The following is a 15593-nucleotide window of genomic DNA, read 5'->3' as shown; positions in this document are numbered from 1 at the left end:
TTTTATATCATAGATAACGTAAAATAAAAATTCAATCACTTTTATTTAAGTTTTTATTAATTTTTATCTTAATTCAAAGGTGATGTTTGATTTTCTGCACCTTTTAAAATATAACATTGTTCATCAGTGACAAACGATTGTGCTAGGAAGCAAGAAGTAAATAAAAGTAAGTAAAAGCTATAAGTATTGTATTTTTTTATAGATCGATATGATAATTGTGAATTACGTGAGAAAAGCAGAGACTTTAACAGAAATAAAGAAATACATGGGAAACGTGATAAGGCCTTTGATATTTGGTGGTATTTGTACTCAAGGAGGTCTGGAAAACATCGATGATATAATGAAGGTTGGATTAGACATTTCTTCAAATTTACAAACGCCTTTTTTCCAGAAACGATGTCTAAAAGCTTGTAAGCTTTAGGGATCAGAAACTACATTATAAACTTCCCCATATCTACATGAACGAACCACATTTTATATAATAACTATTGAGCTACCGTCCATAACAATAAGGTAAACGCAGGTATTAACGACCCCTCTAAGGCAATTTCAAAATCAACCATATTTTTTAAGTATACTGGTTCTTCTAAAGATTTATAATTTCATTTTATATGCTAGTGTTATGTATAAAAAATGTATTTATTGAAGCAAATACATTCTAATAAAGGATTATCTTGTAAAAAATAATTTACAATGTGACTTAGTCGATTGTTGCTATTACCGACCCATAAAAACGGCTGTGAAGCTATTAACGATTTTTATGCAGCTATTCCCGATCGTATGTGAGAGGAAGCCTTTTTCCAGCAATGGAATGTATAGAAGCTAGTGATGATGATGATTACCGATCTTAATAAAATGAAATAAAAATGCAAATATATTCGTATTTTTTAATTGTAGTTATTTTTAATAAAACAAATGAGTACTTTTTAGTAATGAACTAAATAATTATAAACTTTTAAATTAATCAACATAATACTATTAATATATGTACATATATTAAATTAAGGATTTCAAACTCTAGGATATTTCGTTATGCTATTTGATTGATTGCTTCGGCGAGTTGTGTTTTACTGAATACTTTTCGCCGCTTTCGTGGCTCCATATTTCTGGAAAAAATATACCTAATTGTATGTTTTATGTTAATTTAACCTAAAAACCTAAAAATATAATTTTTTTAATTTTTTTAAATTTAACCTAAAAATATAATTTTTAATAGGCACCTATTATGTCATAAAAGTAATAAAAATATATTTGCACGCTCAATAAATAAATAATAAATAAAAATAAATAAAAATTCTTAATTGACAATAGTTTTACATTTTGAAATACTGTGAAGTCTCTGACTCCCAAACTAGGTAAAAACCTGTATGTCAGGAGCCAGCGCCCTCTTCCAAAGAATATTCAAGAAATGCCAATAAGAACAATAAAAAATAAAAATGTTTAACAAACAAAAAAATTAAAGTAGAAATTGTTTTTTCCGGCATGCATATGTGTGTTTTAGTGTTGCCTTGGCCTTGAATGTGTGTGTGTATTTGTGTGTGGGACTGTGACTTGTGTGTGTGTGTGTTTGTTTGTGTGTGTGTGTGTGTGTGTGTGTGTGTGTGTTTGTGTGTGTAATAGTGGGTACTATATACTCAAGTTATAAGATTTTCCGTTTCTTCGTAATCTAGAGTCCAAAGCCAGTTTTTTATTTTTACTTCTACATCACGCAGAGTACATGGATAAATATCAAGCAATTTATTAATTTTATTATATAGATGTACAGAAAGAAAACTGTGCTGTCTTTTCAATAAAGCAGTTCGACACCTCACAGGATCAATTACATTTGTGCATGTCCGTTTATTACGAAACTTATTGGGGTCATAAGGAGTCGTAACATGTTGTTTTATAATAGCATGATAAATATAAATTTTCCTTACGGACAGTATTTGGCATATCTCATATAATTTTGTTGTTGGAAACCTATAAGGCTTAAACAACATTGTTTTGAGTAGAGACCGTTGTGCTCTTTCAAGTTGTAGCATAGTGCTTTTAAATGTTCCGCCCCATACCCCAATACAATAGCCAATGACAGATTGAACTAAAGCAAAATAAACAGTTCGTAGAATATCACTATCTGCCACATGTCTCAGGTTTCTAAAGACCCATGTAAGTGTTCTAACTCTAGATGATATCATATTAATATGTGGCTGCCATGTTAACTTCGCATCTAAGAGAATACCTAGATATTTTGAAGATGTAACTTGATTCAAATGTGCACATGAACATGTTTTATTTGTAGGCGAGTTACAAGTATGGATCTTTACTGTTAGATTAGGCTCTTTAATACGGGAAGTAGTAAATTTAATAAACGAAGTCTTAGATGTATTTAAGGTTAATACATTTTGTTTAAGCCACAGACTAGATTTATGAAGACCGATTTCAGCATCTATCCTAACTTCGTCCCAAGTATCTCCATGGAACAACAACGCAGTGTCGTCCGCATAGGAGATGATTTTACCCTTATTTAGTTTTAATTGGCATAAATCATTTAAATATACTAAGAATAAGCTGGGGCCGAGTATGCTGCCTTGCGGAACCCCATATGTAACCGCGATGTCGGAACTGATTGAGTTACCAATCTTAACTTTTTGTAAACGCCCATTAAGAAAACTTTTGAAAATATTCAATTCATTACCCCTTACACCATATCTCTCCAGCTTGTCTACAAGGGTGGGCACTGAAACAGTGTCAAAAGCCTTCGCTAGATCGATAAAAATACCGATGCACTTTTGTTTTTTATCTATATTATTACTTACAAATTCTACCAAAGATCTAACAGCCCCATCCGTACTTTTTCCAGCCCTAAAGCCAAATTGGTTTTCTGATAGGATATTATTCCTTTCTAAAAATTTCATAAGCTGATTATTCAGGACTTTCTCTAATAGTTTCGATAGCGCTGGCAAAACAGAAATCGGTCTGTAATTAGTGACACTATCTCGCGCCCCACCCTTGTAAACTGGGGTAATAACCGCTCGTTTATAAACGCTGGGAAAAATACCCTGTTCAAAACAAAGTTATGATCTTGGTAAGATGGGGGATTAAAAAATGTCTAGCCATTTTAATAAATCTATTCGAAATACCGTCCCAGCCAACAGCAGAATCATTCTTAAGATTCATTATTAACGATTATATTTCTTGTTCATTGGGAGGGAGCAATACAAGAGAGTTTTTGATACTAGGTATATTATTTGTATGAGATTTATGATTATTAAATGGCCCAGGATGGTTGTTGTTAGTTTGAGATATATTTTGAGCTAAAAGTTTCCCCACGTTCGCAAAAAACGAGTTTACCGCTTCAGTGGCATCAAGGGGATCTCTGTGAGTTTTTAATAATTCAACTGCAACGCTCAATTACGAGCAGAATGTTTAAGGATCAATATTATCTGTATATACAAACATCTTTATTCTACATTCTGCAAATAAAGCAATTTGAATTTGAATTTGTAGATGAGAAACTAAACAATCTATATTCGATCGGTAATAGCTTCCTATAGTTGCTATTGCCGACCCACATGGGTCGGTATTAAAGTATGTAAGTATAAACCTAAATTGTATTACCGACCCATAAAAAAATGGTTATTTTAATTCATTTGATCATCAGACTATAAAATAGATTATAATTGATTAATGTCATACAAAATATGAACAAATGCATATTGTTTAAACAAAAAAAAAAAACAATGATTTACTTCTGTAACTATTCGATAGGGATCCTCGAAAATATCATAACTTTGTATAAATTGACAACGCTAAAAGACACAACACTAGACAAAAAAGTTTAGTCGCTAATAGATTTTTATGAAGACTCATAGCTTAGATTTAAACTGGTCCATAAAACCACTTGTGTTAGTGTGATATAATAACATAAAAGAAAATAAAACAAAAAGTTACGTTGCTGCCATTGCCGACTTACGGGTCGTTGATACCTGCCGCGGCTTAAACTGGTGAAGCTAACACCGTCCCATTTTAATTTTAAGTTTTATCGTTTCAAATTACTTTTTATTAATAAAATGTTGTAAGAAATGAAAAGTTGACACTTAAATGCATTGACATTTAGTAATATAAATTAAAGTATAGATGTCATTTGTTTGTAAATGTCTTAAAAAGATACTCACAGTACTTACCCGAAGGAACAACGGAACAGTACGACACGTCCTGCTTCCACGCTACCCCGCAGCAACTTACGCATTTTAACTCTTTTTTGCTCAGTTACTCACTCTAACGTTAAAGTATACGATGCTCAAGTAATACATTCGTGTATAACTTTGCCTACCTATAGCTAGAATAGTTCTGGAAACGTTTAAATTTCGAATTACTTTTATAGGTCGGTAATACCTTCAGATTTTCGATGGGTCGTTGATAGCTGCGTTTACCCTACTTACATTTATCTTTTTCAACAACACAAAAAAATTAGCTTCATACGAACATTTAACCTTATAATAATAAATTTATTGGTCACATATTTTGATCAACTATTAGGACTTCCAAAACATTTAATCGGATTGTAGCCGTTATTTTTTATTGGCTTACATTTAGTTTTGAAAGCAAAGCTTGGCTTTATCACTGTAATCTACACTAATATTATAAAGAGGAAAACTTTGTTTGTTTGTTTGATTGTAATGAATAGGCTCTTAAACTACTGGACCGATTTTAAAAATTCTTTCACCATTCGAAAGCTACATTATCCACGAGTAACATAGGCTAGGTTTTATCCCGGAAATCCCACGGGAACGGGAACTATGCGGGTTTTTCTTTGAAAACGCGGGCGAAGCCGCAGGCGGAAAGCTATTTATTTATAAAAGCGCAACTTAATCGGCTTAATGTTTTGGTATGTGATGTTATAAACTGATTAAACATGTAATTTATAATAAAAATATTATTTAACAACATCTATTCTGCCCCAATTCTTTCAATCCACTTATTTTATAAAAATCTTTAGAAGTCACTCTATCACGATAATAATCTATTATTTTATAGTTAATTAAAGACATCATACGTTAATAAATGTCTGAAAGTTATATTACAAACAGCACACTCCATAAATGCAATAATAAGTATATTATTCTGTAAACGCGCTGTACGAACACCTAACCTAACAACTAACAAGAGGTCACCAAACTTAGAACGATGTTACGTCTTATGGAACAAGCATTGTGGCTCCACCCAACGTCACTAGACAGTATGTTCATTGTTCAACTTGCCTTCTCTGTGGACAGACTTTAAATGAAATAAAATAATAAAAAACACTTTATTGCACACACATAAAACAAATTCAAACATAAATAATCCAAACGCGGTAATACGAAGCGGTACAAATATAGGCGGATACTACACTTATACAATAATAGACTTTCTATAGATTTGTTGGTAAAGAGTGCAAAAACTAGTGAAGACTATTGGTATGATGGGATTGATAAACCAATTCGGCAGTTTCATAGATTTTTATTTGAGACCATACCTATTTTGTTTAAGAGTAAAACGAATTTACAGGAATGTGATGGTATTATACTATCGAGGGAATTTTTACCATTCGAAATAGATGTATCGCAAAAGTTTCGTTTGGCCCATATACAAAAATGGGTCTGTGGAAAGTGTATGCAGGTATAATAGTATTTATTTCCTTCATTAATCCCAAACCATAAAACATCTGAATAAATATTTAAAAATATGTGATCCTCTTGTTTGAGTTGTTTTGTTATGAATCGTGAATTTATAATACGAGGGTATAATTGAATTGGTACATAATATTATAACCATTAAAAGAAAAATTCTTTGAAAAATTTGTGCATGTTCTTCTTGTATATTATCTTCCTTTTGTGTGTATTTGTTAGTCTCTTTCTATTTTATATTGGACATACGTTTAATCAGCTCCTTTTGTAGGCAGGTAAGCCGTTTTACTTATCCGGTGGAGTTTTCAAGGAAGCACTGAAGACTGGATTATTCTACGACAATGAAATATCAGACGTAGTGAATGCACTTATGGATGGAGTTAGCGGCTTTATTCTCAGAGATTGCTTCAACGTTGATAATACGTATGAAGTCCTGCATGCTATTAATGAAACCTGCTACTTTGTTGAACCAATTGTTGCTAGTAAAAGTAATTTTTGGAGGTTTCTTGATGAGGTGAAGTATATTATACTAGATTATGTAGGTATATAAAAAGTAAATAGTAATTATTATGTACAAAATATATTTAGAAAATTGACATACGCATTCATAGAACTCAATAATATCCACCAAAATTCGTTAATTTATGAATTCACTGTTTTCACATTCATTTATATATTATTTGTAATTTGCATGTATAAATGCACATTCTATTAAAATAATCGCAAACTAATTAACAATTATTCTAATTTCATATTTTAAGGCAAAATCTCCCACAAACGCAGCAGAAGCGGCCGTACTGTCATGTGCGTTAGTCGCCAACCAGACGAACTCACGAGTTATAATAGTACCAACAGTGACCGGCAAAACCCTGAAGGCACTTCACCGCATGAGACCCGCGTGCCTTGTAATCTCTCTCAGCAAGAAGATCAGTGTTTTGAGACTGTTGCATACGTATAGAAGCGTTGTGCCGCTCATGTATAAAGGCATGCATGTACATTATACAAGTTACCTTATATTTAAGGCCCGTCCATATGAGCAGTGTTTGAAATGTTTACACAATAAATTATCGTTGGTCTTTAAATCACCAAAGTAACAAAGAAAGAAAAATTGTTTTGGTTGAAATATAATGGATGGATGGAAAACTGCAGGACGGATTTGGATGAAACTTTACAAAAATAAAGGTCATAGATCAGAAAAACACATTAGCTTTAGAAATATTTAATTTTGCACGCGGGTTCGACCGTGGGTAAACTGCGCGTCACAGGCCACAGCAAAATAAAATCATGAATCATCTAGCCTAAATTAATATTCAACAGAACCACCAGAGTCATCGAAAAATTGGCAGGAAGCGATCGAAAAGCGGATCGACTACGCCATAGAATACGCAGTACAAAGGGGCTGGTTGGTGTACGGGGACATGTACGTGACGCTGCAGCGAGGGTCTGATGATAGTTCCTTCTGTGACACGGTCAGGGTGTGGATAGTGCGCGTCTCGAAGAAACTGTTGGTCGAGTGAGTATGAAAGCAAATAGGTAAAGGGATTCTAGATTTTTCTATCTTCAAATATATGTTTTTAGATAATCGCTTGATTATGAGCTAGCGGCTAGCGCGCAAGAGCAACTTTTGTCTCCGCAACTATTTTGTCTCTCCCGTCAATTCTATGAGTTAGTGAGTGAGAGATGGCTAAGAAAGTGCGCGCACGTAGCGCACGTAACTCCCCATAGAGTTGATGGGAGAGACAAAATAGTTGCGGAGACAAAAGTTGCTCTTGCGCGCTAGCTCTAATAATTTTTATTTCAAACTGGTAGGAAACTCTTTTCAAATCTCACACATAATTTTTAGTTTTGTCACATAAATAATATTATAACCTTTTTTGTTTTTATTTTTTACAGATGTAACGATTAATCACACTTGGGTGAACGTTATTTGTGATTTTTTATAGTTTTATGAATTTAAATAATATTATCATTACAATTATAATAATACAGTTAATCGATACATTACATTAATTGAAACAGCGTTTGGTTATTATATATTGTAATAAAGTATGAGATGAATAATTTTTATTTTTATTTATTTTTCCTTCATTTTTAGAAAGGATATCTTAATTACACGATAATACATTTAACTAAAAAAATCTTGAAAATATGTCCGAAATAGAAATCATACATAGACCACTGTAGATAGTAGCGAATAGCGCGTAGTCAACATAAGAACTGCTTTTTGATACACCAAGCTCTGTTCAATCTCTAACTACTATTCAACCGATTGTTAACAGTTTTCTATTCGGCCACACTGAAGATTTGATTTGTTTCCGAGAACAATTCGCACAGCATAAAGATTTGTAGCGATCCTTGTCAAGGGTAGCCCTCTGGAGCGTCCGAGTTTTCCCTATTTTTTATTTATCTCAATCCCCGTTTTGATCCCCTAATGGTTTTACCACAAATAAAACAAGCCTTTGTTTATTTTTCCAAGCCGTGTTTATTTACGTTGACGTTGTTAGCAACGGCTCTTGTTGTTTGCGATTCTGCTTAAACGACGCAAAATCCGTGACATTCACGATAAAAAGATATCCGCGTTTTGAATTTTGAAATAAAGTTTACAATGAAATACAGTTATTTAAAGCTTGAGAACAATCTCATTTTCTTGTGAGTTTGTACGGGTAAAAAAATAGAATTCAGGAACGTTTTTTGTAATTTTTTGTGTACTTAAGAATGTGGTATAATATAAAGATCCTCATGATTTTATAAATATTTGAACGGGCAGCCGACCTGGTGGTTCTGCTGATAGTAAACAATCACCTCTGACCAAGAAAAATTGTAGTGGCGGAACCTGCACATGCGTTGCCCTCTTTAAAGGGATAAGGGATAATAAAAGAATTGATGACGGGAATAAAATAATAGAATAGGAAGGGTAAGAAGGAAATGAGCCACTGGCCACATAAGTGGCAAAAGACGCTTACGCTGTGGCTACTATGAAGTATAATAGGGATGATCATATCCCTATTATACTTCTATTTATATTACTTCTATACTTCTATCACATCAGGATGCGATGATGGTGTTCACACCTGAATGGATGAAGAAACGGTTTATGTGGGTTTACCTAAATTTCTCTTAATTTCCTTCGACGTGCATCGGTGTTTAAAAATTAATAATTATGACATTAAAAAAAATAATTCTTCTCTATGATTGATATGTAGATACTTGTCATAATTTCTAAACTTCAAAATAAACGTGCGTTTTAGAAGTGGATTTATTTTGTATTTATATTTTTAATATTGAGAAATTATCATGGTCTGGCCAACTGAACACGATATAAAACTTGACGAGGTAGGTATGTTACATAATAAGTAGTATAACTTTGCAGCCTTAAATATCATTTCATGACTGTTCTTAAAAGATCGAACAATTACTCACATTATTGTTATTTCAACTGAAGACAACAGATTTTTTTGATTCGAGTTTCAATAGATACCAAAGTACTTAAGTACTGTAGTTATAATCAGTTCAATCTTGTTGACTGCGTTAGTGACTTTCCATTTACAAGATTTGTTCCCTTACTTCTTATTTCTACATTAGGTAGGTACCTACCCGCCTTCTGTCTGTAACTATTTAAATATTTTCTCTTATGTCTATTCATTTACCTGCTGAAAAACGTTTTCTTTCCAATGCACAGTAGAATTTCCGATAAATTAATATTAAAGTCGTATATTTTTATACATTTTGCGTCAGTTCGATGCAATGGAGCTTCCGGGCCAGCAACTATCGGCTGCGCATGCGTATACACCGCTCGACCATTTACTCCATCTCGACATAAAGGCACCGCCGGGATGTCAACGTCTCACGGGCATTATCGTTACAATGGGTAAAAAGTATTATTGGAAATTATATTTATTAGAAGGGTTTTATATAAAAGTAGGGTCACGTGGGATTAACAAACGTTGCTAACGTATTCATTGATATTTGGTTTACATTTAGAAGGGTATTTTGAGAACATAATATATCTTTAGATTGAAACCTGCTAGGTTACTTTGAAAAATAATAATAATAATATCATTCGTGTTATTTAAGGGTTTAAAGGACTATATCAAATGCAAATATAAATATACTACGGTGTTACACCTATACCTACATTTTACCGAAAGAAAAAACATTTCAATTCATATTTTAGGTCGTTCAACAAACAGCATCGAAGTTCTAGAAAAACTGATATCAGCAGGCATGAATATTGCCCTGTTGAACTTGAATTTCGGAACGAAAGAAGAACACATAGAGACTATAAAAATGCTCAGACAAGCAGCTAAGAACTACAGTATTCAAATGGGTCGTAACTATCCATTAGCCATAGCAGCTAGGTTGCCTGGTCGAAAGATCAGAACGGGGACCATTGCTGACGTATGTTGTCATCACTACATAGTATCTATAAAACAAAGTCGCTTTTTCTGTCCCTATTTCCCTGTGTCCCTTTGTATGCTTAAATCTTTAAAATTACGCAACGGATTTTGATGCAGTTTTTTGACGTGACGACGTCTTATAATTCGATATAGCCGGCTGCATGCACGAAAGAACATGACTCATGCGGCGTTACCTCGCTCTGAGGCGTTCCATGTAAGGCTTGAAGTACAAGCGAGAGCGCGGAACGAGTGACATAGAAGCACAATCGTTGTCACGTTCAACTATAGTCAGTAAACCGACTTTACAGACAACCATTTTTTTTTAATAGATAGAGTTATTTAAGATGAAGGTTTTAATATATAATTTATTAGGTTTTAGACCAAGCGGGCGAAGCCGCGGGCAGTAAGCGAGTATAATAATTATATTTCGCTAGCCGCTCGACATTCATGTTAAATTAGATGAGTAACTTTAAAAAATTATCAGATTATTAAACGGCAATTGTAGTTTTAAGTAATTAATTTTCAAAATAGGCTATTTAAACGCTGCTGTAAAAGTAATTATTATATATCACAGATAATATTTGAAAAGATAAATATTAAACGAAGTTGAATTGAAATTTATTTTTTTTTCCTAACGTAATTTAACCTACTTCATTTAATTAAGCCAATGATATAATTACTCTGTATTTCATTTTAACTAATTATTATCAAGCCTTCACAGCATTGAAATTTCTTGAATTGTCTCCGAATATTAAGTGTCCTAACAAGATTAATGAAGCGCCGCTTAAGTGAATGCGTCTAGATTCCAAGTATTGGATTGCTTCCAGAGTTACGGAGAGACAGTAGAATTAAAAACAGGAGATACAGTAAGGCTAACTACAGACGAAACTTATAAAGATCGATGCTCCGTTTACACCATTTATATAGACTTCATGTACTTCTCGGATCAAGTTAAAAAAGGAGACTACGTGCTGTTAGACAATGAAACTATAATGCTTAAAGTTGAAATGATTTCTGCTACCACACTGACTTGTAAAATTGAGAGAGGTGGATTGTTAGGCTCTTATAAAGATGTGTTTGTACCGAACGTTTCCTTAGATATGCCGAATTATACTGATAAAGATAAAGAATACATCAGCATGGCTATATCTAATCAAGTAAGAACACATTTAACTTTACACGTGTTTTGATTTATTAATATTTAATTTGAACAACCCCATTTTGTTATAACTATCATTATTACATCTAGACCTATCACTTTATTTTTTTTTATATAAAACAATTATTTATAGTGTCATATAAAAGAACAAAGTCCTTAAAACTGCAACAAAGTAAACTAAATAAAAGAAGGTACTTATCTCTCACTTCAGCTGGACATTCTTATCGCGTCTTTCGTAGACTCGGCTAATGCGATTACGGAACTCAGGCATTTAATGGGTGAGAAGGGAAGGAAAATAGCCATTGTCGCCAACATCCAAACTATTGAAGGCTTCCGCAACTTTGACGACATTCTAGCGGTAAGTGCTAACTAATGGAATACTGTGGCAGACTTTCGCGTAGTTTTAATGCAACTAGTCACCACGATGCTCTTAGAAAAATCATCTTAGTCATGTCACATGTGGAAGTTTGAATAGATATTTGTTCAATCGCAAAAGTTTCTCATTGACTCGGATAGTTGGGAAGTACGGTTATAATATACAAAGTTTATTTGGCAACATTTTAGTTCTTTAGATAATAAAAAATAATAAATAATCTTTAATTATTTCTTCCTTTTACAATACATATTATACATACAGGCAACGTATACAAGGTGTAGAAAGCTGGTGCCTGTGGTAGGTGTAAAACCTGTAATACAGGTCACCAGGTCTCCACCACTCGGATGAACAGAACATTATAATTAAGCCAAAGAAAGAAACTATGTAGCTTAATAATTAAATTACTTTAGTTACATTAGCAAAAAATATAAAAATAAAATGATACAAAAAAAACTAAAATTAAACATGCAAAAGTCTACCCGGATGAAGTGTGAGTGATTGTGACGAGTGAGTGAGTGTGTAGTGTGAGTAAGTGTGAGTGAGTTTGAATGCGTGTGGTAAACATCTGAAATCTTAAATTGAACGAATTAGATAAATGAGTCTAAAAAGGTCTCAGTCTCAGCGTATGAAAGTCCCTGTAGCCAGTTATCAAGTAAAATTTTCAGTTTGTGATAGTTTAAAGAATGTACAGATAGAATATTTTGGAGTTTATTATAAATGTAAGGGCCAAGAAATAAAAAGAATCTGTGACTGAAAGAAGTATTGAGTCTAATTGTCGGAGCTAATAAATAATTGCGACGCTCAGTAAGGGGATTGTAAGGAGTAGAACTGTGTTGTTTTAACGCGGTTTTAAGAATAAATAATTGGCGAACTGTTAGTACTTGAGATAGTTTGTATAATTCAGCTGTTGGATATAATCGAGGCTTATGAAAGCAAACCTTTAAAGCTGCCCTTTGGGCACGTTCAAGCTGAATTAGATAAGATTTATATGTACCACCCCAAGATTCAATTCCATACAATATAACAGACTGGCACAGCGCTATATATACCATTTTCATAATTGAAATGTCAGCTGATGATGATGAGATGTTTGCTTATTATTGATTATTATTTTGATTGCTTATTATTTTCAAGTGGGAAATTATTTATCAATTTCCCGCTATTATTTATATTGTGAAATAATTCAAATTACAATTATGTTGTAATAATTATGTTCAAGATATGGCTAAGCTTCCGCAAAATAATGAATTCGTTAATTTTATTTCATCGTTCCTTCGTTCCATTAAATTATTTTGCAGATCAGCAACGGAATAATGATTACGAGGCAAGAACTGGGATCGGATATCACACCAAAAAAATTGGTTATTGCTCAGAAAAATATGATTGCACGTGCTAACAAGGTATTCATTTTTCAGTTCATTTATTTAAATAAATAAACGATACGATACAAAGTGGTGATTGACTTTATCACACTTTATCGATATTGGACATTCAAAAGTATTATAACTATTTTCTTCATCCATATTTCTTATTATTTATTGACAGGCAAACATACCTATTTGTATCAGTGCACATCTCCTTAGTAGCATGAGGTATAAGAGCGTGCCTCTTCGAGCCGAACTCCTCGATATTGCGAACTGCATCCTCGACGGTGCTGATGCCCTGGTACTCTCCGCTGAAACAGCGGTTGGCCAGTTCCCAGTGGATACGGTTATGTGCCTAGCCAGCGCATGCAAGGAGGCAGAAGCTTGTATGTGGACTAAACAGATTTTCCACGATTTAGTGGACAAGGTATTTTCGTCTTTATTTTATATAAAATGATTTTAATTTACTTGGTCTATCTTTCTCTATGTTGTGATTAATACTCGATAAATAATACAAACTTGATTATAGAGTCCCTATAATCCTGTCCCGGCCTGTCAATCTTTTCATAATAGACAAGAGTTAATATCCCATCAAGACGTAAAAAAGTATTTAAAATTTGTGCGAAAATGTCACTATCGAAAGCTTCCCGTTTTTATTTTTTTGCTAACCACATAAAGTATTATTTGTCAGGTTAATCCAGTAATTCTCCGTGTTTGTCATTATTTTCGATTTCTCTTTTATCAGCTACAGTAGGTACACTGTGGGCATCAAAAATAAATTACAACTGAGCACATAAATAAGCATTAAGTCGAACGAATAACGTTATTTATATTGTTCCATGTGTCTTTATTCTGTTTTAATTCATATTCCAATAAAGGAAAGCTTCAATAAAGTATTCAGACACATAAATAATATAAATTTATTCTGTATTTACAGTATGTAGGTACTTACAATTTGTAATTTTATGTCAATCATAAAAAACTATTAAAGTAGTTACCTATTGAAATATTTTTTAAGCGAAACTTCTTTAGGCGCGTTGAGAGAAAAATTTCATGGTCGCAACTCGCATCATGGCAATACCGTCACATCATGGAGTAAGGCAACGATTTTGGTATCTTTGAATCTTGTGAAAGAAGGTTCTTTCTGACACGTGTGCACGCACACACGCTCTTTTTTATGTAGGTACTAGAGCTTACTAACTAACCTATATGTTGAATTCCATATTGGTCAAATTCCTTTCCTTTAAGACTCCAATACCCTGCGACCAATCAACTGGAGCGGCAATAGCAGCCGTACTCGCAGCGCAACGTGCCATCGCCGCCGCCGTAGTAGTCGTGACCACGTCGGGAAAAACCGCACAAGTCGTATCCAAGTACAAACCGAGATGTCCCATCATTGCAGTCACCCGATACGGGCCTATTGCAAGGCAGATGCATTTATGGAGGGGCATTATGCCTCTTATTTATGAAGGTAATTGTTTATTTTGAGTAGGTAGTGAAATTATCACTAATAATGTATGTCAGATGTACATATAATCAGGATAATTTTATCTTTGCAATTTTGTACAAGTATCAAACTTCCCTTTCTGTAAAAAAAAAGTTTCTCAATATACAGTCCACTGAAACTCGGAAATGTTGTTGCACTACATAACACTAACGCTGTCCACGACTGTGTCACTTTAGATATCTTTATTGGGTGCAAAGGTCCAAATACCAACACATAATTCAGTCCAATTCAGCCGGTTCCAGCAAGTCAGGTGTTAAAACAGAATGCCTAATTGTCAAAGGAATTGAAATAGGAAAAATACTCCTACAACGCACATTCCGACACAGAATTATTGCTCTTGTTACAGTATAAAAAGGCAGTGTACAGAACACTGTTTTTTGTAGAAACTTGTAGGTAATAATGGAAAGGGACCTAGTATCATTAACGGATTGCAAGCAAGAATATATAATCTAGAACCAGACCTTATTTTTACCAAATTAGTTTTTTGCCACTCTTTTTAGTAACATTTTTAATTGTAGCGGCTCCTGATGTAGACTGGCAAACGGATCTAAATAACCGTGTGACGTTTTGTACAAAATGGGCCATGGAACAGGGCTTTGTTCGAGTTGGCGATCCCTTGATCATTGTCTCAGGATGGCGACAGGGCGCAGGTTACACGAATACTATGAGAATTATGTATGCTGAAGCTGATAACGTGTAAAAATCAGATTCTGAACATCATCGTAACCTATTTAATAAAGAGAAATTAGGTTAAAAAAAATAGGTATTTTTATAGTACCCTCATTTTCAACAATTTTACACTAGAAAATAAACAATGATTAGATTTACACGAATTGTTTGTTTAACTTGTAGTAGTCTAGTCAAAGTCTCGTCAGCTCTATTTCAAAGTCAAAGCACTAGTGGAATTTAAAATCAAAAAGCGTAATCGAAAGCTCTAGACGTCCTTTGGCGGTGTCTGCATAGTGAATCGGAATATTCAGGTGACAAAACATCGGTGATCAGCGGCAAAGAGCTAACTGTGCTTACTGGCCGGTCAGCCAATTTGTAGAACTCACTGAGGCAATCAAATAGAATTTATGTAAGCCCATCTATAAGCCTTTATTGAATAATTGAATAACAGTAGATGCCATGTATGTTAT

At 33.6% G+C, this 15593-nt stretch overlaps 1 protein-coding gene and 1 pseudogene across 1 annotated transcript; both read left to right on the top strand.

Moving 5' to 3' along the window:
- Positions 1-7557, top strand: part of LOC123693238 — a 30743-nt pseudogene extending 23186 nt beyond the window's left edge.
- A 1388-nt stretch (positions 7558-8945) lies between these two features.
- Positions 8946-15197, top strand: LOC123693164 (pyruvate kinase-like). The gene is made up of 9 exons (XM_045638136.1): positions 8946-8984; positions 9387-9519; positions 9826-10049; positions 10876-11205; positions 11419-11565; positions 12882-12983; positions 13129-13374; positions 14196-14418; positions 14973-15197. Exons 1-9 carry the CDS (start codon positions 8946-8948, stop codon positions 15152-15154), a joined length of 1626 nt encoding a protein of 541 aa, XP_045494092.1. The 3' UTR covers positions 15155-15197.
- The last annotated feature ends 396 nt before the right edge of the window (positions 15198-15593 follow it).

The sequence above is a fragment of the Colias croceus genome, chromosome 7 (genome assembly GCF_905220415.1).
Source record: "Colias croceus chromosome 7, ilColCroc2.1".
In the NCBI taxonomy this organism is placed as follows: domain Eukaryota; kingdom Metazoa; phylum Arthropoda; class Insecta; order Lepidoptera; family Pieridae; genus Colias; species Colias croceus.
The sequence above is the reverse complement of the archived record's forward strand: the minus strand, read 5'-3'. Positions and strand labels throughout refer to the sequence as shown.

What these genes read in the sequence shown, in the direction of transcription:
- LOC123693164 (XM_045638136.1), top strand. Translation starts at nt 8,946, where the DNA reads ATGGTCTGGCCAACTGAACACGATATAAAACTTGACGAG. An exon ending in GCATGGCTATATCTAATCAA is followed by an intron (nt 11,206 to 11,418) that starts GTAAGAACACAT and finishes CTCTCACTTCAG; the next exon opens with CTGGACATTCTTATCGCGTC. An exon ending in ACTTTGACGACATTCTAGCG is followed by an intron (nt 11,566 to 12,881) that starts GTAAGTGCTAAC and finishes ATTATTTTGCAG; the next exon opens with ATCAGCAACGGAATAATGAT.